Below are 26,312 nucleotides of genomic sequence, written 5' to 3' on the forward strand. Positions count from 1 at the left end.
TTATGGTTTTGGGTGCAGTTGTAAATGGGATCGACTCCTTAATTTCTCTTTTTTCTGTCTTGTTGTTGGTGTATAGAAATGCCAACTGATTTCAGCACAGAAGTTTTTAAGTTGGGTGAAATCCAATTTATATTTTCTTTTGTCACTTCTTTTGATGTCACATCTAAAGATAATCCAAGATCATGAAGATTTATACTGTTTTCTTTTAAGAGTTTTACAGTTTTAGCCTTTTAATTTCAATCTTTGATTCGAGTTAATGTTTGTATGTAGTGTGAGATGGGAGTCCACTTTAATTCTTTTGTATGCAGATATTTTATCCCAGCATCATTTGTTGACAAGATTATACTTTCCCCATTAAAGGGTTTTGGCATCCTTGTCAAAAATCAATTGATCGTAAGTGTATGATTTATTTCTCGACTCTCAATTCCATTCCATTGATTTTTATTTATTCTTATGCCAGTACCACATGGTCATGATTACTACAGCTTTATGGTAAAGTAATAACGTAAGCAATAATCTTTAACCAGAGCAGGGCGTCAGAATTACGTGTAAGCTTGATCCACCTGGTTCTACTTCTGGGCTATGATGGAGTAGCTTATATCAAACCAACCCTCCTGCTGAGAATAACTAGTAATATCTGGCCTAAATTAAACAGCATCAACAACCACAACTGTTTGAAGGCATTGGAAAGCAACCAAAGCTGTCAGGGTTTGTGGGGCTATAAGACAAATACAAAGAGTATGACTTGTAGCAGCAACAGCAGCTGCTGCTGCTTCTTGTCTGTTTTGTCTCTGTAACATAACTTTAAGTGAAATAATGCAAATTTTGATATAAACTCATTTGAAATGCTTCACAGTTATTTCAGAGGCCACATATGAAGTATTATGTAGCCAAAGGCAGAAAGGTTGACCACTTACTTACATATGTCAACTTGAAAGGCACATTAGTTAAGAGCATGGATTTTGGAACTATGGTGCCTGGACTTGAATCCTGGCCCTGCCACTTACTACCAATATATTCTTTAGTAAATCACTTAACCTCAGTTTCTTCATCTGAAAAATAGGGATAATAATGCCTATCTTGGAATTGTAATAAGGCTTAAATATGTAAAGTAGAAGTATTTAAAACAGTCTGTAGCACTTAGTAAGTTTTCAGTAACTGCTAGCTATTATAATACATAATGGTTTTCAAAACTATACTAGTAGTTTCATGTAAAATTCTTTTATGCTGGGGCACTGGGTGACTCAGTCAGTTGGGCATCTGCCTTCAGCTCGGGTGATGATCCCGGGGTCCTGGGATCAAGCCCTGCATTGGGATCCCTGCTCAGTGGGGAGCCTGCTTCTCCCTCTCCCTTTGCCTCACCCCTCCTCCCTGCTCGAGCTCTCTTGTGCATGCGCTCTCTCGCACACACTCTCTCTCTCTCTCTCAAATAAAATCTTTAAAAAAATAAAACAAAATAAAATTCTGTTATGCAACCCAAGCTTTTTAAGTGAAAGTGAATAATATACTCTTATTTCTGCTGTTGAAATATTTGTTTTTGCTCTTTTTTTGCAGCTACACAGCTACTCTTAGCTACTACCCAAATTCTCCAGAATGATCTAATTGATGCCTCTGAACTCAAAGCATTATTGATGAACAATGACTTTTATGCAGCTAATGTTTTACTTAATGAAATGTTAAGACATGAACCTGAACCTGGTGAGTAGTTTGAATGCATCTGTGTTATAAATGCATCTCCTACCAGTGGGGGTGGGAGATGTATGGATGGGATACACAGCAATGGAAGGCATCCTGTGGGAGCTGCAGGGGCATGACTGGGGAACATCAGTGCTGCCCTGGTGTGCCAAGCCTGAGCCCTGTGAAACCAAATGGAGGGGTAAGTCAGGGCCTACTTTATACCTGTAGGTGGCAGTACTTGGGAGATGAGGTTACTTTGAACTGACTGGCATGGGTAGTACTCAATCAGAATGCCATGCACAGAATACAACAGAGTCCTTGAAGCCCTTCGCCAGGTGTCAGCCCTTTGGAAGGTAAACTATGCTGATATCCAGGAATACCTCTGGGGGTATTGCACATGGTGTTGGCTCAGGGAAGCAGATATTTATAAATGTACAAAATAATTTCATTATTTTAATGACTGATACTGTTGAATATTATCTTTGCTATATTTTCAAAAGAGATGGAGAGTAGTCTTTATTTTTCTACTCTCTGTTAAGAGATTCCTCAGATGTTAAGTAGAACCCACAGGTGAAGCCTAATGGGCCTAGAGATTTATTTATGGGAAAGTTCTGGATTATTGATTTAATTTCTTAAATTGGGATTACAAAGAAAACATTATATTTTCTTGTTAATATTGGCAGGCTCTATTTTTATAGGAATTTGTCCATTTCATCTGACTTTTCAAATTTATTGGATAAAGTTGTCCTTGACCTCACTTTTTATCTTTTTTGATGTCTGCCTGATCTGTAATAATATCTTCACTTTCATTCTCGGTATTAGTGATTTGGAGCTTTTTTTTTCACTCAGTCTCCACAGAATTTTTCTTTTCCTTTTTGTAAAATTGAGATACAATGGACATAGAATATTTTGTAAGTTTAGGGTGTACATTGTGTTGATTTGATACATATATATTGCACTATGATTATCACCATAGTGCTAGCTAACACCTCTATCACATCACATAATTATAATTTCTTTTTTGTGGTGAGAACATTTAAGGTCTAGTCTCTTAGCAAACTTTCAAGTATATAATACAGTATTAGGTCAGCACAGCATTAAATTTCCAGAACTTACTCATCTTCTAACTGCAAATTTGTACCTTTAACAACATCTCCCCAACTCACCGCACTCCCCAAGTTGCTGGTAACTACCATTCTACTCTGTTTCTATGAGACTGGCTTTTTTTAGATTCCACATATTGGTGATATATACAGTATTTGTCCTTGTCTGGCTTATCTCCTCTAAGCATAATGCCCTCGAGACCTATCCATGTTATTGCAAATGGCAGAATTTCCTTCTTTCTCATGGTGGAATAATATTCCGTTGTATATATATATATGCTACATCTGTTTATTCATCTGTGATGGACACTTAGGTTGTTTCCATATCTTGGCTTTTGTGAATAATGCTACAAAATACATGGGAGTGTAGATATCTCTTAAAGATCTTTTTTCATTTCCTTTACATATATACCCATAAGGGGGATTGATGGATCATATGGTAGTTCTATTTTTAATTTTGGGGCAAGCCTCCATACTGTTATCCATAGTGGCTGCATCAATTTCCATTGCCATCAACAGTGTATGAGGGTTCCCTTTCTCCACATCCATGCAAACCTTCATCTCTTGTATTCTTGATGATGGCCACTCTAACAGGTGTGAATGATATCTCATTGTGGTTTTGATTTGCATTTCCCTGATGATTAGTGATGTCAAACACCTTTTCATGTACCTGTTGGCCATTGGGATGTCTTCTTTGGAAAAAAATGTCTGTTCAGTTACTCTGCCCATTTTTTTCATCATTTTGTTTGCTTGCTTGTTTGTTATTGAGCGGTGTGAATTATATGTTTTGGATACTATTTATCAGATATATGGTTTGCAAATATTTTCTCTCACTCTGTAGGTTGTCTTTTCATTTTGCTGATTTTGTTTTCTGTACAAAAGCTTTTAAGTTGGATGTAGTCCCACTTGTTGATTTTTGCTTTTGTTGTTTGTGCTTTTGGTGTCATGTCCAAAAAATCATTGCCAAGACCGGTGTCTGAAAGCTGCTTCCTTATGTTTTCTTCTAGGAATTTTACAATATCAGATCTTACAGTCTTTAATCTATTTTGAGGTAACTTTTTTGTGAGTGGTATAAGATGGAGCCCTAATTTCATTTTTCTGGATATAGTTATCCAGTTTCCCAACACCATTTATTGAAGAGACTATCCTGTCTCCATTAAATGTTCTTGGCTCCCTTGTTATATATTGGTTGAGTATATGTGGGGGTTTATTTCTGGACTCTGGACATTTTTGTTCTTTTTTACCACCCCACAGCCCATGAACATTTAACACCACAGATAAATATTTGCTGATGTACTGTGGCCACAAACCATTGTAATAGCTAAGTTTTTTTCTCCTCCTCTAAGAACTGGTTTTCCTCCTTGAAAGCCTGTTGCTCTCCATGAGAATGTATGTCTTGAAAGTATCTAGAACTTTAATTTCTAGATATACTGCTAAATCCTACTTTCTAGTATTTTACTTAGACTTTAACACATTTGTAAGGAATATTGGTCTATAGCCTCTTACCCTACCCATGATGTGTTTTTTTGTTTGTTTGTTTTTGGTTTTTTTTTGTAGTTTTGGGGCAAGTAGGAGCTACTGAAGGGTTTTATTCAGAGGAGTAACCAGATTTTTTTTTTAAAGATAAAGACCTCTCTTGCTGCACTGCAGAAAATAAATGTAGAGAAATGAGACTAATGGCATAGAGTTTTAACGATGCTGTTGGAATAGCACAGGCATTTACTAGCATAGTGATACATTCAAGAAGTATCTGGAAGTAATTAAATGGAAATTGGTAATCATATGTATGCAGAAGTTAAGGAAGAAGGAATAGTATAGGCTGACTCCTAGGCTTTTCACTTTTATTATAATTTGACTATTAGCTTCTGACATATTAATTCAGAATCAGTAACTCTTTCAGCCAAACTTTACTTTGCATTACAGAAAATGGCAAGATTACCATTCAAGAATTTTTAACTAAGTTCTGTAATACATTGAGAATTCCTAAAGTCGCAGGTGAGTTTTACTTAATATGTATCCACTGCCTATATCTGGAAGGACAGGCAGTGGTTTTCATGGTAAGACAACACAGGAACAGATAGTTAAAACACAGGTGAGTAAGAAACAATATGAAGATAAAACAATACAATATTGGGTTATATAATTTTTGTCCAGATTATATGGCAAAGACTGCTCAGCTTTCCCCAAACTCAGAATTGTGGGTAGTTTTACTCTAGTAGTGCTAGAAAATTACTAGATTATATATTATTCTCTGAGATTATTCTCTAGGTATACCTGACCTAAATTTATTGGAAAATTATAAATGATTAGAAAATAATTTTTAGAACTTTTGACAAACCTAGCAAAGTGGATTTTATGCCTATCTTTTTTTGTTTTTAATGTATCCTCAGCCACTCTCTTGACTACATTGTTTTAGGGCAAATTTATGTTTATTACACTGTAACTTATATATAGTAAAATCACCTGTTTTTAGGTATACTGTTCTTTGAATTCTTGAAAATAATGTCATGTAACCATTACTAAATAGCACATAGAATTTATCACCCCAGACATTCCTTTATGTCTTTTTATAGTCCATCGCCTCCCCTAACCCTCATTCCTGGTAACCACAGATCTGTTCTTTGACTCTAAAGTTTTGCCTTTTCTAGAATGTCACATAAATGAAATCATAACATAAGAAGCTCATTTGAGTCTGGCTTCTTTCACATAGCATATTATACTTTATATTCATTAACCTTTTGCATGTAATTTGTTTAATTTTATTGATGAGTATTATTCCATTATATGAATGTACAATTTATCCATTTACCAATTGATAGACTATTGAATTGTTTCTGGGTTTTGGTGATTATGAATGAAGCTTCTAAACATTTATGTACAGGGGTGCCTGGGTGGCTCAGTCGTTAAGCATCTGCCTTCGGCTCAGGTCATGATCCCAGGGTCCTGGGATCGAGCCCTGCATCAGGCTCCCTGCTTGGCGGGAAGCCTGCTTCTCCCTCTCCCCTCCCCCTGCTTGTGTTCCCTCTCTCGTTGTGTCTCTGTAAAAAAAAATAAGTAAATAAACATTTATGTACAGGTTTTTGTGTGTACATATATTTTCATATCTCTTAGTTGAATACCAAGAAGTAGGATTTCTGGGATATATGGTAAGTGTATATTTAAATTGATAGAAACTGCCAAATATGATTTTATGATAGATAACATCCATTTATGATAAAAACTCTCAACAAAGTGGGTATAGAGAGAACATACATCAACATAATGAAGGCCATATATGACAAGGCCGCAGCTAACATCATACTCAATGGTGAAAAACTGAAAGCTTTTCTTCTAAGATCAGGAACAAGACAAGGATGCCCATTCTTGTCACTTTTTAAATTTGTTTTATTTATTGAAGTACAGTTAACATGCAATGTTGTATTAGTTTCAGGTGTACATCATAGTGATTCAACAATTCTGTGTATTACTTAGTTCTACCCATGGGAAGTGTAGTTACCATCTGTCACCACAAAATGGTATTACAGTATTATTGACTATATTCCCTATGCTGTAATTTTTCTCACCACTTTTATTCAGCTTTTATTCATAATATTAGAAGTCCTACTGAGGACAATTAGACAAAAAAAAGAAATAAAAGGCATCCAAATTGGAAAGAAAGAAGTAAAATGGTTACTATTTGCAGATAATAAGACATTATATATAGAAAACTAAAGGTCCTAACAAAAAAACTTAGAACTAATAAACAAATTCCATAAAGTTGTAAAATATAAAATCAATATAGAAAAACCAGTTGCATTCTATTCACTAATAAACTATCAGAAAAAGATATTAAGAAAGCTATCCCATTATAATTGCACCAAAAAGAATAAAAAATTTAACCAAGGAGGTGAAAGACCTGTACACTGAAAACTATAAGACACTGACAAAAGAAATTGAAGATGACACAAACAAATGGAAAGATATTCCATGCTCAGGGATTGGAAAGACAAATATTGTTAAAATATCCATACTACCCAAAGCAATCTACACACTCATTGTAATCCCTATCAAAATTCCAGTGGCATTTTTCACAGACCTAGAACAAATAATCCTAAAATTTGTATGGAACCACAGAAGACCCTGAATAGCCAAAGCAATCTTGAGAAAGAACAAAGCTAGAGCCACCCTACTTTCTGATTTCAAACTTTATTACAAAGCCATAGTAATAAAAACTGTATGGTACTGGCATAAAAACAGACACATAGATCAATGGAACAGAACAGAGAGTGCAGAAATAAGCCCTTGCATATTTGGTCAATGTGTTCATGACAGAGCAGCCAAGAATATACAATTGGAAACGACAGACTCTTTGATAAGTGGTGCTGGGAAAACTGGACAGCTGTATGCAAAAGAATGAAACTGGACTGCTATCTTAGACCATGCACAAAAATTAGCTCAAAATGGATTAAAGACTTGCATATAAGCCCTGAAACCACAAAACTTCTAGAAGAAAGCATAGGCAGTAAGCTCTCTGACATCGGTCTTTGAAAACATTTTAAAAACCCCAAATTTTGTCTATTAATACAATAGCATAGGTAAAGTCAAAGAACAAATAACAAAATGGGAGAAACTATTTGCAATATATATCACAGAAGAAATATAGAAAAGCGGGCAAAAGTCATGGATATACAAATCATAAAAAAGATATAAAATGGCCCATGAACATATTAAGAGATGTTTGATTTTACTTATAATAAGAAATATGCAAAAAAAAAGAAATATGCAAACTAAAATAGAGATGCAATTTCTCACCCATTAGACTGACAAAAATTGAAAACCTTGACAACATATTCTGTTTGTCAGGTTGTAGAGAAAAAGGCATTTATCTATAACTCATGAGCATGTAAAATACTACCATTCTTCTGGAGGGAATTTGGCAATGTCTAACAAAACTATACATGCATTTATCTTTTGACTCAGCAATTCCACTTCTAGGAATTTTCCCTGAAGATACCCTGCACCAATGTGAAAATACAGATGCATAAGGTTATTCATTACAGAATTATTTGAAATTGCAAAATTATGGAAAATACTTAAAGTGTAAACATTGGAGATTAGTTAAATAAACTATAGCTTCTATATTGTACAACTATAAAAAGGAATTTTAAAAAAAAAATTTAATACCAGTACTTTTTATACCACTGATTTTATGCCTTTCCAACATTTAAAGCTACAGATTTCCCTCTGAGCACTTTTACTGCATCTCACAAAATTTTATATGTTATGCTTTGATCATAACTTATTTAAAATATTTTCTAATTTACCTTGTGATAGCTTTTTGAAATATGAGCTGTTTAGAAATGTACTATTTAATTTCCAAATATTTGGACAATTTCTAGGTATCTTCTTGTTACTGGTTTCTAATTTAATAACCTTTGTCAGAGAATTTATTTTGCACAATTTAAAAGCTTTTAAATTGATTAGATTTGTTTTAAAGACTAGCATGTGGTCTATCTAGGTGAATATTCCATGTGCACTTGAAAGAATGTATATTCTGTAGTTGTTGGGTAGTGTTCTATAAATATCCATTAGGTTAGATTTTTTGCTAGTTTGGTTGAATATTCTAATCCTTACTGATGTTTATTCTACTTGTTCTATTAATTACTAAGTGCAAGGTGTTCAAATCTGCAGCTCTGATTGTGGGCTCATCTATTCCTACCTTTAATTCTTTAAGTTTTTGCTTACAAGAAAGCTCTTGTTAGATGTACACATTTGGTATTGCAAAATTTATATATATGACCTTATGTAATGTACTTTGTCTATTGCTCTCTTTTGTCTTATTTTTGTTGCTCCTTTGTTCCTTTCCCCCAATTTCCTTACTTACATTTATACTGTCACCTATCTTATTTTATTTAAAATAAAGCTTTTAATTGATATTGCTAAATTATTTTACAGAAAGTTTATCAAATCATCCATAGGCAATATATGAAAATAATTATTCTTGGTGCACTTACATATTTCACATTATAATATCCATCTCTCTGTTTAGTTCTTTCAGTTTTGTAATACATGTTTTTCAGACTGTCACTAAGTACATACAAATTTAGAATTGTTATGTCCATCTAAAACATCATTATGAAATGTTTCTCTTTATCTCTAAAAATTCCTCTTCACATAAGGTCTACTTTGTCATATTTGTGTAGCTACACTGCTCTCTTTTGTTTAGTGTTTATCTATTATATCTCTCTTTTTTGGGGGGGTTTCTTTTTTTAAAATTTAAATTCAATTAATTAATATATAATATATTATTAGTTTCAGAGGTAGAGGTCAGTGATTCATGAGGTTTTTTTTTTTCATCCAACAAGAAGCCATAACTTTATTAATGATAGAAACAGTACAAATTTCAAAACAAGCTGCAGTTATTCTTTTGAAACACCAAAAAAAGTCCTCGTTTTCAGATGGTTACATTGTTAATTCCATAATAGCATTTACAATATCATTACAGTTGTTCTTCAGGGCTCGGACTGCCTTTGCTCTGGACGCATTTGCTTGTGACATGACCAGTTCTATGTCCTTACCCTCTTCACCGGTTTCATCAACCTCTTCCTCTTCCCTCTCCTCTTGCATAGTTGGAGTCTGTGTGTTTTCTTGAATGTTTGAGACAGCTTCACCTTGAACTTTGAATTTCTCAGCAGCTGCTAGTTGTGCTTGCTGAGATAAATCCTCGATCGTGGCTTCCCCCAAAACTACGTAGGTATCTGAAGCTGGGCTCTTGTAGACATCTGGTTTTGTAATGACAAAGAGGATATTCTCAGATTTCCAAATAGTGACTCTTGTAACCCCTGTAACCTGTCGAAGACCCAGTTTGGACATAGCCTTCTGTACCTTCTTTTCACTCCAGCTCTGTTTTGCTTTACTGACTGGTTCTTCATTGATTTCAGCGGCTGCTGCCAGCTGGGCTTGTTATGTGGTTGCCTGTGTGGAATCCTGTTCCTCAAGCTCTGGTAATGAGTCATCATCACTGTCAGATTCTGGTCCAGACCCTGTCTCAGCCTGGGGCTGTGGCAACTCCTGTTCTGTAACAGGAACAGTTTCTGTGGCTTTACCAGGCATTTTGTGAGGGGAACGCAGAACCAAGATGGCGGCAGAAAGAGCTGATTCATCAGTCTTAGAGAAGGGTATTTACCCCAAAGATACAAATGTAGTGATCTGAAGGGGCACCTGCACCCCAATGTTTATAGCAGCAATGTCCACAATAGCCAAACTGTGGAAAGAGCCAAGATGTCCATCGACAGATGAATGGATAAAGAAGATGTGGTGTGTGTGTGTGTATAAATATATACACACGTGGTGGCTGGGTGATGGACATTGGGGAGGGTATGTGCTATGGTGAGCGCTGTGAATTGTGTAGGACTGATGAATCACAGACCTATACGCCTGAAGCAAATAATTTATAAGAAAAAAAAGAATACCCAGTGCTCATTACATCACGTGCCCTCCTTAATGTCCATCACCTGGTTACCCCATCCCCTGCCCCCTTCCCCTCCAGCAACCCTCAGTTTGTTTCCTATGATTAAGAGTCTCTTATGGTATGTCTTCATCTCTGATTTTATCTTGTTTTATTTTTCCCTCCCTTCCCCTATGCTCCTCTGTTTTGTTTCTTAAATTCCACATGTGAGTATTGTCGCCTATTTTAAATTATTTTAGGAACAGAGCAGTCCATAGATAAATACAAATACTGTCTTTTAAGTATAATTTTATATATTGGAATAATTTTTCCCACTTATCTTTAAAACATAAAGGAGAAACATGAAAAGTCCTCTCTAATTGGAGGTGATTATCTCTTCTCAGGAGATAAAAGTCAATTTTACAACATCACCATTCACAAAAATGAAATTACAGCCATTCATGACCTTCAGCAAAATTTAAATGTCATCAGAATCTATCTAACAGATGATAAAATAAAGGAGGCTTTGGATAATACTAATCCTATTGGTGAGTAATTATTTTAATTTAAAATAGCAAAGCTTGAGTATTTCAGAAGTTTCACCCTATATACCTAAGAAGATATATCCCCTTTATATCTTTTAAAAGAAAATTAAAAATGTATTTTCTTTTCTTTTGATTGATGGGTTTATATTGAAGGAATTGATTTTCAGAGTATATCTCCGACAGCTTTATTTCAGGTCTAATCTGCATATCATGTACATCACAGTAGGATTGCCAGTCCTCTCTGTTATTTTTGTGTTTATAGCTCTGGTTTTATAACATCAAATAGTCTTCTTTACAAGAATATCTAAATTCTTTCTCTCTTTTTTTTAAAAAAAAGATGAAGTGGTGAATTTTAAGGATTTTATCAGAGCATTGAACAACAGTGATGAATTTATCGAGTGCCAAAGTAAGTATGGAATTTGAAATGAATATGAACAGAAACTTCATTTTTTTTTGGTTGGTGTATATATAGGTATGTGTGTGTATAAATTATATATATATATATATTTTTTAAATATTTAATTTATTTATTTATTAGAAAGAGAGAGAGAGCACAAGCAGGGGGAGTAGCAGGTAGAGGGAGAAGCAGGCTCCCCGCTGAGCAAGGAGCCCCATGCGAGACTTGATCCCAGTACCCTGGGATCATGACCTGAGCCGAAGGCAGATGCTTAACTGACTGAGCCACCCAGGAGTCCCTAAATTATATATATTTTATATATACTCTACCAAGCCCCTTTTTCCCCCATTTTCTCATTTAAACATAGTTGATTAGTATATTTTTTAAAGTCTAGGTTTTCAAACATATGAACACAAAATTTTCATATACTTTTTTAGAAAGATTTATTTATTTGAGAGAGAGAGAGTGAGGGGAGGGGGAGAGGAAGTGAATCTTTGAAGCAGACTCCCCACTGAGCGTGGAGCCCCACTCGGGGCTCCATCCCATGACCCTGAGATCATGACCTGAGCCAAAATCAAGAGTTGGACACTTAACCGACGGAGCTACCCATGCGCCCCTTGAATTACTTTAAAAATCTCTGTTACCTCTATTTCTTCCTTTTCGTGTGTTTTATTGCTCCGTTCTCTCTTTTTTCTTTATCACTGCTGACAGGTTTATCCATTTTATTATCAAAGTAATCAGATTTGGGTTTTTTAATCACCTCTAGTGACTTTTGCCCTCTTCTGTTCTTTCTTATTTCCTCATTTTATTATTATTATTATTTTTACATTTACTCTCTAGTTCTTTGTCAAAAACTTTAGCTAAATGGTTAACTTTTTCAGTCACAGTTCTATCATGGAGATACTAAAACAGCCTTGGACCACAGACATTGAGATTGAGAATTATAGTCCTCACACTGGGGTTTTAAAGAGTATTAAAATCAGTGGATTCTCTCTAAATTAATCTGCACTTTGAATGCATTTTCACTCACTATCTCAGGATAGGTGGGAACCTTGACAAAATAATTTTATTTTTTTTTGGAAGATTATAGGTCTATGAATAGCTAAGACCCTTTTGAAAAAATAATGAAGAGGGGGGCGCCTGGGTGGCTCAGTCGTTAAGCGTCTGCCTTCGGCTCAGGTCATGATCCCAGGATCCTGGGATCGAGCCCCGCATCGGGCTCCCTGCTCCGCGGGAAGCCTGCTTCTCCCTCTCCAACTCCCCCTGCTTGTGTTCCCTCTCTCGCTGTGTCTCTGTCAAATAAATAAATAAAATCTTTAAAAAAAAAAAAAATAATGAAGAGGAACTTACTTTATCAGATATTATTACATATTATAATGCTACTTTAATATAGTGTTACAAATAGACCAATGCATCATAATATAGACCAACAGAGACTCCTATTAATGGGAACTTGGAATGTGATTGAGATGACATCATTAGTCAGTGGGGGAAAAGATATTTAGTATATAATTTGAGAAAATTGGCTTACTATGTGGGAGAAAACAGAGTAGAATCCCTACTTCATACCGTATACAGAAATAACTTTCAAGAATCAAATGTATATGAAAATGGATCTCAAAGGTAAAACTATACAGCTGATAGAAGAAAATGTAAGAAAAAATATTGTGCCTTATGGTCATGGATGCCTTCTTAAAAATACTACTCCCCCATGGGGCGCCTGGGTGGCTCAGTTGGTTAAGCAACTGCCTTCGGCTCAGGTCATGATCCCGGAGTCCCAGGATCGAGCCCCGCATCAGGCTCCCTGCTCAGCAGGGAGTCTGCTTCTCCCTCTGACCCTCCTCCCTCTCATGCTCTCTGTCTCTCATTCTCTCTCTCGCAAATAAATAAAATCTTAAAAAAAAATAAAAAAAATAAATAAAAAATAAATAAATAAAAATACTACTCTCCCAAAGCACAACCATAGGGTGAAAAAGGATGTAATTACATCAAAATTAAGGATTTCTGGTAAATGAAGGACTCTAAAATATATAACAGACTATAAGAAGACAATCACAAGATAATTAACAAAAGATTAATATCTCAAAATATAAGGAAATTCCACAAATCAGCAGTAGAAAGAAAAAAAATCAATTGAAAAAATAAGTAAGGATCTAAGAAGTCAGTACAGGAGGTGAAACCCAAATAGCTAAATATGTATATGAAGAGAATTGGAAATACTCACAAATTGCTGGTGAGTAGGTAAAATGATACAGCATTCCAGATTGCAACCTAGCAGTACTTGTCAAATAAGTATGCATGTTTCTTATGGCCCAGTAATTCTGTTTTTAGATTAATAGCCCAGAGAAGTTTCTTGTAGAGACATGTACAAGGGTGCTCCCTGCAATACTATGGGAGGATAGAAATGAAAGCAACATAGGTGTCCATCATTAGGGAAATGGTTGACTAAAACATGGTCCATATATATCACACATCATAACAATAACTAGATTTATATTTGCACCAGAGAGAGACCTCAATAATAATATGGTTCCATGAAGAAAGGAAAAAATAGAATAAATGCATAGCACACAATGCTTTATGTAAATTAGATTTCTACTAATGCCCATAACACTGTATTTATATATTTTTTCAGGTGAGCACATAATTCTATTATTTATTTATTTATTTTTATTTTATTTTTAAATTAACATAATGTATTTTTTTTCAGGGGTACAGGTCTGTGATTCGTCAGTCTTACACAATTCACAGCACTCCCCATAGCACATACCCTCCCCAGTGTCCCTCACCCAGCCACCCCATCCCTCCCACCCCCCTCCACTCCAGCAACCCTCAGTTTGTTTCCTGAGATTAAGAGTCTCTTATGGTTTGTCTCCCTCTCCGGTTTTGTCTTGTTTCATTTTTCCCTCCCTTCCCCTATGATCCTCTGTCTTGTTTCTCACATAATTCTAAATAGAAAGATGAGAGATTAATTGAAAGAAATTGAGAAAGAGATTGAGATTGAAATGACAATATTAATAAACTTGACTTAAGAAACAGATTATATAATACTTTGTATCCTAAAAACTTAGAATACACATTCTTTTCAAATGCTTATGGAACAATCACAAAAATAGATGATGTATTTAAGTCACAAAGAAAAATTTCAATGCATTCTAAAAATCAGAAGTTGTTCAGAACACATAGTCTGACCATAATGTAGTAACATTAAAATTACTTTTAATTTGGAAGTTAAAAGAATTTGCAATGTTACTTTTAATTTGGAAATTAAAAGAATTTGGAATGAGAATATAGAAAAATGTTGCTTTTAAGACTAAAAACAAATGGTCTTCTAAGTAATTTTTTGGTTGAAGAATAAAAGAAACCTGAAAGTAAGAATTTTTAGAAATGATGACATTGAAAGCACTACATATCAAAATAATGTAAACTGTGGCCAAAACAATCTTACAGGATATTTTATAGTATTAAATGCTTTTATTAGAAAACAAGAAAGACAAACCATGAGAAACTCTGGACTCCGAGAAACAAACTGAGGGTTACAGAGAGGAGGGGGTGGGGGGATGAGGCAACCGGGTGATGGGTATTAAGGAGGGCACGTGTTGTGATGAGCACTGGGTGTTATATGCAACTATTGAATCGTTGAACACTACATCAGAAACTAATGATGTACTATATGCTGGCTAAATGAACATAATAAAAAAAGAGAAAAGAAACATTGAAAATAATTTTTCTTAAATGTTCAACTCATGAAGCTTACCAGCAACATAACAAAACAGCAAAAACAATCCCCCCAAAAAGTACTAGTCAGGAGCTAATAAAGTTGAAGGTAGAAGTTAGTGAAATAGAACACACACACACAAAAGAAATTATTCATGTAACCAAAACTTTGTTCTTTCAAAAGATTAATAGAGAATGCTTTAGGAAATATGATGAAGGGGAAAAAAATAGGACGTAAAAAAGAAGATCATCATAACTTGGATACAAAGGAGATTAAAATATATAAATGAATAATAAAACTAAGCTAATAAAGCACCAAATCATTGGCATCTTATCAACAACACTGTCATTCTTTCCAAACATTTGGATGAAGACAGAAAGGGCTGCTTCCTCCCCCCTCACAATAATGGCACTGTTTTCTTTGGGATCATTTTGATATTTTGTTGTTTTTGTTTAGCTTCATGAGTTGAACTAATATAGTAAAATATTTCAGTATTTCTTGTTTTTTTTTTTTTAAGATTTTATTTATTTATTTGAGAGAGAGCGCGTAAGAGCACACAAGCAGGGGGAGCAGCAGAGGGAGAGGGAGAAGCAGGCTCCCCGCTGAGCAGGGAGCTAGATGAGGAGCAGTGTTTCTTGTTTTCTAATATAAGCATTTAAACCTATAAATTATGTGGAGCTCTCAGTTTGGAGAATATTTCAGAGAGGCAAAACCCTCAAGACTGTGTTTTCAAGAAAATGAATACATTTCACCCAAATCAAGTTGTGAAGTGCTTATCTGGATAGACTGACCAACTAAATATCTTTACGTTTTGTCACTTCTCTATATAGAAATAGAAGATGCATCTAACATTGTTAATAGTGTCTTTGATGGGAAAGTTGAAGTTAAAGACCTTTTATCTCCCTTGGAGAGCGTGGAGAAACTTTTAAGTAAAGAAAAACCTGAGGCGTTACTGAACTGTGCAACAGACAGTAAGTACTTGAGTTACCTCACAGGTTTCCTGTTTAGAGTATACATGTTCACACAAGCTAATTTTTTTTTAAGAATAATAATACTGTATGCTTAGGAAGGTTGTTATAGAAATAATGTTTATATATTGGTCACTGTGAACTGTTAGAACCTTTTTGGAAAGTGTATGGATATTCTTTATTTGGAGGAGACGAATAGAAGCAAGTAGTCTTGTTATCCATGTTTCAAAACCGGATACTCCTTTATTAGATTATGATGGTCACAATAATAAATATGATAGAACCCTGCCCTTCCAGTTCCCCAACCCTGGATTCCAGAGATAGGGTAATTCTTACAAACAGAGTTCCACCAATAAATGTAATATTTACTGTGGTATTTTCATAAATGATGTTCACCAGACTGAAGAAATAGCCTTCTATTCCTTTCTTGCTAAAGGATTGAATTTATATTTATTTGGTTTATCATGAATTTCCCAAACAATTTTTATGCATCTGTTTAGATAGCTCATAGGAGTTTTTCTTGTAATCTATGAGTGTGGTGAATTATATTGAATTTTTAAATATTAAATGAAACTTAAAATTTTGGAAAAACCCATTTTGGTCATGATATATTATCCTTTTTATATATTGCTGGGTTCATTTTTCTAATACTTTGTTTACAATTTCTACATCTCTGTGAGTAAGACTAACCTGGTATTTTCTCATACTACTATTGTCAGGCTTCAGTGTCAGATTATCCTCATAATTTGAAAAGTATTTTCTCTTTTTTCTAAATTTGGCATAGTTTGGGTAACATTGGAATTGCATATTCTTTTCATGTCTCATGGTATTCACCAACACAGTCGTTTGAGCCTTGATATTCTTTTTGGGTAGGTTTTTGATTACTCATTCATCTTCTTTCATGCCATAGGATTACTTAGGTTTTCTGTTTTGTTTTGTTTTGTTTTTAAGATTTTATTTATTTATTTGAGAGAGAGAATGAGAGACAGAGAGCACGAGAGGGAAGAGAGAGGGAGAAGCAGACCCCCCGCCAAGCAGGGAGCCCGATATGGGACTTGATCCCGGGACTCCAGGATCATGACCCGAGCTGAAGGCAGTTGCTTAACCAACTGAGCCACCCAGGCGCCCTTCTGTTTATTCTTGAGTCAAATTTTGCTAAGTTTGTTTTTTCAAAGAGGTTGTCCTTTTCATATGAAAAATTATCGCTATAGTGCTATTAAGTTTTTAATAATTAGCGCTTAGGGGGCGCCTGAGTGGCTCAGTCGTTAAGCGTCTGCCTTCGGCTCAGGTCATGATTCCAGGTCCTGGGATCGAGCCCCGCATCGGGCTCCCTGCTTCTCCCTCTCGCACTCCCCCTGCTTGTATTCCCTCTCTTTCTGTGTCTCTCTCTGTCAAATAAATAAATAAAATCTTAAAAAATATAATAATAATAATAAGCGCTTAGTAGTTTTGTAATATTTGCAGCATCTGTGGTAATGCTCCCATCTTATTCCTCATATTGGTTCTTTTTTCTTTTTAGATCATCTATGCTAATGGTTTGTCAATTTTAATAACTCTTAATTAATTCTCAGCTTTCTGATCCTATTGTGTGTTTGTTGACTGTTTCCTCAATTTTTGTTTTTATCTTAATCATTTTCTTCTCCACGATTTGTTTAAGCTTATTTTGTGACATTTTAATATATATTTCATATATATATTATGAAATGACCACAATAATAAGTCTAGTTAATATCTATCACCATACATAGTTACAAAAACTTTTTCTTGTGTTAAGAAATTTTAAGATTTGCTCTCTTAGCAATCTTCAAATATGCAATACAGTATTATTAACTATATTTTTTATTTTTTTTAATTTAATTTAATTTAATAATTTAATTTAATTTTAAAGATGTTATTTATTTATTTGACAGAGAGAAACACAGCGAGAGAGGGAACACAAGCAGGGGGAGTGGGAGAGGGAGAAGCAGGCTCCCCGCCGAGCAGAGAGCCCGACGCGGGGCTCGATCCCAGGACCCTGGGATCATGACCTGAGCCGAAGGCAGAGGCTTAACCATCTGAGCCACCCAGGCGCCCCTATTAACTATATTTTTTAGATATATATATATTTTCCATTCTTTTGATTTCACTCTTCCTGTATTCTTATTCTTCTGAAGAAAAAAAAAGATAAATTTGGAACCATGTGAGGGAAACTAAAATTTGAAAGAACGAAATAGGACTTCTAGAAATTAAAAAAGTAGCAATTAAAATTAATTAGTGGACAATAATGTCAGCAGATTAAACATAGGTGAAGAAATATGAACTGCAAAATAGTTTGAAGAAATGATACAAAATGTAGCATAGAAAGAGAAATAGAATACAAGAAAGAGGCTTAGAGGAAGGCAGAATGAAAAGGCTACTTATTGCAGTAATTGGTTTGAAATATATATGTATATCAGATTACAATGTTATATACTTTACACTTACATTATAATTAGTATAATGTTATATGTGAATTATATCTCAGTAAAGCTAAAAAAAAGAAAAAATGAAAAGACATGATATATATCCATTCAGGGGAGAAGAGACAGAATGGTTGCAGAGAAAATATTTGGAGAACTATAGCTGAGAATTTTCTAGAATGAGAAAGACCTAAACCTACCAATTCAAGAAGTCCAATGAATCCCACATAGGATGAAAGGAAATCCATCCATACATAGGTTTATCATGATGAAACTGCAGCCTACCAGAAGGAAAGAAAATCTTAAAGGTAGCTAGAGAGGAAAGTCAAATTATCTATAAAGGAGGAACTTTTTCTTATTCTTGATATTTTCTCTAGGTATTAAAATCTAGAGAAACATTTTTGTAAGTCGAGGATAAACCCTCCAGTTTGGGAGAAACCTAGGCTTTGTCTGACCTTTGAAAATACAAACTAAAGTTCATCCAATGTTGTTTTGTTTTTGTTTTGTCTTTGGCAAATACTCTGGGTGAAAAACTGTTGCGGTGTTTCTGGGTTACAGCCTTCCATTACTTGTTTGGCCTGGAAGTTTCTTACTTTCTTGGCAGCAGATTGATGGATTTAAGGTCATTTTAAAGCAATAATTTTACTTAGAATTTTTAGTTGTTTTTAGTAGGAGGGTTGATCCAGATATCTAGGCTGGTTCATTGCTGGCACCCTCTCCCATTCCAAGGTCATACCATAATGTAGGAGATAGAGGAAGAGCTTTTAAAACTCCCTTGCATTGTGTTTCTACTGACACCTAGTGGATGGAGCCTGTGGTGATCCTGCATCTGTGGGGAAGGGATATGGGAAAGGGGTGCTCCCACAGGGCAATTCTCATTCTTTCCCATCAGACTTCCATTCTCTCTCTCCCTCAGCCCTCCCATTCCCTCTCTCTCTTTCTTTCTCTCTCTTTGCCTCAGGAGAAATTCTTCCTCTCTATTTAGGCATTTGGTATATTTTCTTCAACAACTCTAGGTTTCTGCACAAGCAGTCTCTACAAAAACTTTTAATCTACAAATCTCAGGAATGAGGAAATACTTAAGGCCAAACTAACTGCTTAGAACAGGAAAGGGGGACGCCTGGGTGGCTCAGTCATTAAGCGTCTGCCTTCGACTTAGGTCATGGTCTCAGAGTCCTGGGATTGAGTCCCTCATCAGGCTTCTTGCTCATCAGGGAACCTGCTTCTCCCTCTGCCTGCTCTGCCTACTGCTCTCCCTGCTTGTATTTGTGCTCTCTCTCTCTCTGACAAATAAATAAATAAAATCTTAAAAAAAAAAAAAAAAGAACAGGAAAGATGGGTCAAATTATCCACCACTTCAAGAGGTACAGTGCAATAGCTCCAATTTGCTCTTTAAACAAATTACAATAAGCTTCCAGAGAAGGGTAACTTTTGAAGCAGACCGGAGTCAGCTAACTCAAATATCTGCAGTAGCCAGGCACATAATGCAAATTAATAAAATGAATTGGGTATAAGACAAAAGGAAGGGATGTGGACTGTAGGGTAACTTGAGAGCACATATCCTATATTAAGATAGTTAAATTCAAATGAAAAGAAAACCCTAACACTCCCTAAGACAATGAACATGACTGAATCTCAGCTGTATTCAGTCTGTGAGCCTGTGATCCCTGAAGCAGGCTTCTGTAGGAGTGGGGAAAAAATCTTTTCCTTCTACCCTTCTAGGTTCTCAGCTAGAGCTCTGTAACAAAAGACAGATTAACAAGAGAAAAGCATACACATTTAATATAACTTTACATGAAAGGGGAGCATACATAAGGAAACGAAGACCCAAAGAAGTGGTTAAGTAGAAAATGGTGGAAAATGTGATAGGGCAAAATGATATGAGCTAAGGGTGGTAAACTGGGGGAAATTTAACAAGTTTCCTCTGGGTGTCCCTCCAACCCACAGTCTTCAGAGATAAGGATGCTCCTTTCCTGTGGGTATAGCAGGGAATCTCTCACGTGAGAGTCTTATGACCTGTTTCAGGGAGGATGGGGAATTCTGAATCCTAACTGCACCTTCCATTTCTCAAATTTCTTCAGCTTAAAGTATTCAATATGCTAGGTTGCAATGTTTTGGGGGTAGTATGTCCTGAACCCTGTCCTCCAAAGAATAAGAAATATTTATGTGATAGTTTGGATAATTCAGAAGAAATTGAAATTCAGCTATTAGGTTTTATAAGGGTTTTTACTTACTTGGAAAGATTAATAATTTTATATATTTTCTTTTATGCATAGTTTTTGCTTGTTCACTTCAGGGTTAAATAGGGAGTAGTGACAGTAAAAACAAGTTGAATTTCTCTTTTCTCACCAAACAGAACTTTCTTCCAAAGGAATTTTTTTTTAATTCTTTCTCTTCCTTTGCTGTCTTTGTTGTATAAATCATCTCTGCAGGGAGTGGCTCTATGCATTCTCTCATACTCATTATAGGTGTGTATATATTTTTGTACTATATAACCTGTGTGTAATTTTTTTAAACCATGGGTCACAATACTGGGTTGTGAAATAAATTTACTAAGTCCCGAATAGCATTTTAAAATGAAATGGAATAATGTGGAATTTGTTGGAAGATATCAGCATGCATCACATAGGATAAGGGTAAGTATTGTTTTATAAAACATTTATTTCTGTGTGTGTGAGTATTTGTGTGTGAGCACGCATGTTCACAATCTAAATGTTTTTCTTACTCTGCGTTATAGTCATAGAAGTTTGAAAACTGAATGAAATTATATTAAAGCAATACCAGATCCCTGCCTTAATGAGGTTGAAATCTATTTAAACCCTATTTTATTTAACTTTGCAGAAAATAAAAAGATTGTAAAAGATATAATTGGTGTTTTCACTAATTCACCGAAACCATCAACACCATTCAACAGTAAGTATAGTAAAAGAATGAGGGGCGCCTGGGTGGCTCAGTTGTTAAGCGGCTGCCTTCGGCTCAGGTCGTGATCCCAGGGTCCTGGGATCGAGCCCCGCATTGGGCTCTCTGTTCAGCAGGGAGCCTGCTTCTCCCTCTCCCTCTGCCTGCTGCTCCCCCTGCTTGTGCTCTCTCTATCTCTCTGTCAAATAAATAAAATCTTAAAAAAAAAAAAGAATGAAAAGTAAAGATAAATTTCTAAGATCATTCTGTGATATTCTACTTTTTCTAAAGTATAGTTTGTTTTGCCCTGTGCTTTTATTTCCTTAAGTTTTCTTTGCTTTATTGCGATGTTATAATCTGCTTTCTTATTCCTTATCATATTCAATCTGTACTTTGACTATAATGAATTATTTAGAATTACATTCCTAGTATATGCTTCCTTAAAACAAACAGTTTGTCTCAGTATATGCTTCAGTGTAAGGTATCCCATGAATCTAATACAATTTTCTCTCACCTCTAATAAATTCCACGTGCTTCTTTATCTCACCTACAGTGAAATATTGTAAGAGAAAGTACAAAGAAAATAAGATCTAGCACATCTAAAACTACTAGGTAGGCGGTAAGTAAGAGAGGCTCTAATCTTAGGATAGGGTGTGACTACGTGTTTTTCAGGCTATAGCAGATTTATATTTTCATTTTTCTTTCTCCAACTACCTGCGTTCTGTTTCTGCTAGCTGACCTCATTCTAAGAGCCATTACCTAGCTGTGCTTGAAATGCTTACGGTCTATGAAAGATTGGAGCACGTAGTAGTTTTTACCTTTGAGGGGAAATAATAAATAAAAGCAAATTTTTACAAAAATTTTGCAGAAGTTCAACTTTTAGCTGCCAAGGGGTATGTTAAATTTTGCTTGTTGTTTAAGTGGCTTCTCAAAACAAAGCCCATTGATATGTTTGAAAGCCCTTTAACTCAGAATAACTTTTGTAATACACCTACTCTCTGCAGGTCAGGGTGTTAAGTCTAAGAAAGGGCTTTGCCCCAGCTTCCTCATTTGTTCTCTATTCTTCATGTATTTACAGATTTATTTAAAGAGATTACAACTCTTGATAAGATCAGAAATGATAAGATGCCTGCAAATGAACTGAGCTTCCAACTCTTGAGTGCAGGAATTCCATTAAGCAACAAGACATTCCAGGAGATTCTGGGTCAAGCATCAATTGATGGTGAGCCCTTTTTGAAAGAACAATGTATGTTGAGCTTAATGAAGTCCTAGTTCTACTGTGAGCTTGGGAAATCTGTTTTACATATGCATAGTTTAGATAAACTAGGTCTTAGAAACATAATGAGAACATAGGCATACTGAGAACTAATTAAAAATTAATATTTTTCTCTTGGAAATTTTATTTATTTATTTATTTATTCATTCATTCATTCATTTTTACGTAGGCTCCACACCTAGTGTGGAGCCCAGTGCAAGGCTTGAACTCACGACCCTGAGATCAAGACCTGAGCTGAGATCAAGAGTCAGATGCTTGGTGCGCCTGGGTGGCTCAGATGGTTAAGTGTCTGCCTTCAGCTCAGGTCATGATCCCAGGGTCCTGGGATCGAGCCCCGCATAGGGCTCCCTGCTCCGCGGGAAGCCTGCTTCTCCCTCTCCCACCCCCTCTGCTTGTGTTCCCTCTTTCGCTGTGTCTCTCTCTGTCAAATAAATAAATAAAATCTTTAAAAAGAAAAAAAAAAAGTCAGATGCTTAACTGACTGAACCACCCAGGCACCCCTTCTCTTGGAAATATTTTGAAGAGGCACCCTCTGTTTATCTGGCATCATATTTGTAAAATGTATACATCAAAATTTAATTAAGACAAATAGTATAATTAGAAATTTTTTCTCATTTTAAGGGAACAGGTTCTTGGTAAAACTATTTTAAATTGGTTAGTTTTTATCCAGCTAATTTTCAAAAATTAACAAAATTTGCCCATCCCCCCATTTCCTGTCATGGTTATTTTAATGGTTATAAACATTGACACTTTGCCATTTTATAATCCTTATACTTTACTTTTTAGAAAATAGTGAAGTAAGTCTCAAACAAATTTTGGAGGCTTTGAACACAAATAAGCCAGCTCCTGAATTTCAAGGTGGGTCAATCAATATTTCATTTTAAATATTTGTCATAGTTTCCATTACCTTTTGTCGTTATTATTTTTAAACAGTGTTGTGAGGTATAAATGATATACAAAAGCTGTATATTTTTGTAATTAAAGTGCACAGTTTGGTAAGTTTTGATATATGCACACACCTATAAAACTACCATCATGATCAAGGTAATGAACACATCCCTCACCCCCAAAACTTCCTCATGCTCCTTTATAATCTCTCCTGCCATTTCCTATCCTCTTCCTCATCCTCAGGCAACCCTTGGTCTGCTTTTTGTCAGTATAGATTCATTTGCATTTACCAGAATTTTACAAAATGGATATATTCTTTTTTTGCTGGATGTTTTCATTCAGCATAATTATTTTGAGATTCATCCATGTAGCATGTATCAGTAAGTCATTCTTATTTATGACTGGATAGCACTCCATTTTATTGATATACCACAGTTTATCTATTACCTGGTGATACACATTAGGCTATTTCCAGTTTGGAGCTATTACAAATAAAACTGCTATGAACAATTTTGTATGTCATTGTATGAACATAAGCTTTCATTTCTCTTGAGTAGTTACCAAAGCTTGGCTGGCTCATATGGTAGGTGTATGTTTAACTTTTTAAGAAACTGCAAACTGGTTTCCAAAGTGACCACACTATTTTACATTTACGTTTCCACCAGCAGTGAATGAGAGTTCCAATTCCTCCAAATCCTTGCCAATACTTGGTATAGTCAGTCTTTCTAATTTTAATCATTCTAGTAAGTGTGGAGTGGTATCTCGTTGTGGTTTTAATTTGCATTTCTTTAATGACTAATGATGTTGAACATCTTCTCATGTGCTTATTTGCCATTTGTATATCTTCTTTGTAAAGTGTCTGTTCAGATCTTTTGCCCGTTTTTAAAGTTGGGTTGTTTGCTTTTGTATTTCTGTATGTACCTGTCCTTTATCAGAAATACACTTAGCAAAATATTTTCTCTGAGTCTTATACTGAGCAAAATTTTCTGAGTCTCTTCATTTTCTTAAGTGTCTTTAAAAGATCATTAATTTTAATTTTGATGAAGTTTAATTAATCAATTTTTTTCTTTTTTGTATTGTGCTTTTGGTTTCACATGTATGAAATCTTTGCCTCCTCCAAAGTTACAAAGGTTTTATTGTATGTTTTCTTCTAAAAGTTTTATGGGTTTTGGTTTTGCATTTTAGGTGTATGATCTATTTTGCTTTAATCTTTATATATAGAATAAAGTATGGATCAAAGTTCCTTTTTGTTTCGTTTTGTTTTGTATATGGACATTCATTTGTTCCAGCACGGTTGGTTGTTGAAAAGATTATACTTTCTCTATATTTTCTATACTGAATTTCCTTTGTACTTTTGTAGAAAATCATATGTATTTGTATATATATTTCTTGGATTCTCTATTCTGTTCCATTGATCTTTGTCAGTCTTTACACTGATACCACATTGTCTGATTACTGTAGCTTGATAATAAACATTGAAAGCACTCAGGTAGTATCGGTCCTCCAGATACTTTGTTCTACTTTAAAAAAAGTTGTTTTGGCTATTCTAGGTCTTTTCCATTGCCATGTAAATTTTAGAATCAGTGTAATTTCTACAAAAAGTCTGCTGGAATTTATTGGAGAAATTAAAGGCCCTCATGAATTAAGATCTGTTGGAAAATTTCTTGTCTAATAATGTCTTATTAAAAAGTACAGCTCTTCTCTGCAATTCCTTTGTGTGCCTCTACTTTGCCTCCTTTTAAATATTCCCCCAGATAAACTAGAGATTATAATCCAAACAGTGATCTTTAGTGTATGATGATTTGTGTAACTCATTGATAAATAGAGGCATGGCTCTAATCCTAAGGACCCCATTTAGAGGGGAAAACTCCTAGAGGTTTGGATAAGACCTGGGAAGAATACAGAGTGCTTCAGCCTGAAAGAACCTCCAACATTTTTATTTTCTTTGTAGAAAAACCCTTACATCTATTACCTCTAATCTTGAAACTCTTCAATTCATATTTCATCTACAGATTTTGTAGCATTTAGTTCTTGTACCTTTTAGGTTAAAAACTAAAGGCCACTTCCACTTTCAGGCACAATATATTCCTGAAAACCTTAATCCTCCCATACTTCTGGGGGGACTTCTAATAATAGAGTAAAAGTTATGACGAATAAGCAAAAAATGAAAGGAGCAGCAAAATATGTAAGTAGAAGAAAATTCAGGACTAATATTTTTATACTCTGAAATTTGGGCTGTTTCATATACACAGAGATAAGCCCCAAATTCCCTCTCACTGATACAAAATTAAACATTTCCCTAGGAGATGCAATAATGGCCTATTTTAACTTTAAAAAAACTGATAGTTTTATTCAATTAAATAAAAAAACCTCAGTCATCCTAATTTTTTTTTACATTAAGACAAAAATAACTGAACATCTCAGGGAAATATGCCTGGAGTAAAGGAATATTTGGCTTATTAATTTTGGAATCATAGAGATAATATTAGTTGAGATATATGACTTACAGAATCCTCATGTGTTTTCAGATTTATCTACTGCCCTCCAGACTGTTAACCTGATGGACTGCAACAAAATTCAAATTAACAACTTGCAAGATGCTTTTGATGACCTCAATATTTCTGTAAAGCCGGAAGAATACCAGATGTTAGAGAAAACGCTTGATGTTGATGGTACATATAATAACTATGAGTTGGCTTTCCAAATAAAGTGACAGTAAATTTTCCATTCCCCTTCCCTGTCCTCCATTCATCGCTGCCCAACAATTTTTTTCTTTATTATCCTAATGGAAAAAACACTCTAACAGAGCAGTTCTATTGAGATCATAAATTTATCTTGATAGAAAAATCTTTGAATAAGATTAATAAGATTTTAAAAACCCCATCAAGTATTCTGTGTTGATTCCGTCAGAGTGTAATTTGTATGTATGTTTTTAGCATCTACTATGTAAATCAGGGAAGATGAAATAATTCTCTGTG

The 26,312-nt window shown here is 34.9% G+C and overlaps 1 protein-coding gene and 1 pseudogene across 1 annotated transcript in view; one reads left to right on the forward strand and one right to left on the reverse strand.

The window, feature by feature from the left end:
- Positions 1 to 26,312, forward strand: part of EFCAB13 (EF-hand calcium binding domain 13) — a 257,749-nt gene that overhangs the window by 86,939 nt on the left and 144,498 nt on the right. Inside the window, exons 21-28 of the mRNA XM_035030370.1 lie at positions 1,555 to 1,698; positions 10,611 to 10,754; positions 11,089 to 11,157; positions 15,697 to 15,837; positions 21,114 to 21,185; positions 22,249 to 22,392; positions 23,233 to 23,304; positions 25,863 to 26,006. Of these exons, the coding sequence (XP_034886261.1) occupies positions 1,555 to 1,698; positions 10,611 to 10,754; positions 11,089 to 11,157; positions 15,697 to 15,837; positions 21,114 to 21,185; positions 22,249 to 22,392; positions 23,233 to 23,304; positions 25,863 to 26,006 (930 nt within the window). The remainder of the gene's footprint in view (positions 1 to 1,554; positions 1,699 to 10,610; positions 10,755 to 11,088; positions 11,158 to 15,696; positions 15,838 to 21,113; positions 21,186 to 22,248; positions 22,393 to 23,232; positions 23,305 to 25,862; positions 26,007 to 26,312) is intronic.
- LOC118027185 lies at positions 9,103 to 9,872 on the reverse strand (annotated as a pseudogene).

The sequence above is a fragment of the Mirounga leonina genome, unplaced genomic scaffold (genome assembly GCF_011800145.1).
Source record: "Mirounga leonina isolate KUSES-001 unplaced genomic scaffold, KU_Mleo_1.0 Mir_364, whole genome shotgun sequence".
In the NCBI taxonomy this organism is placed as follows: Eukaryota; Metazoa; Chordata; class Mammalia; order Carnivora; family Phocidae; genus Mirounga; species Mirounga leonina.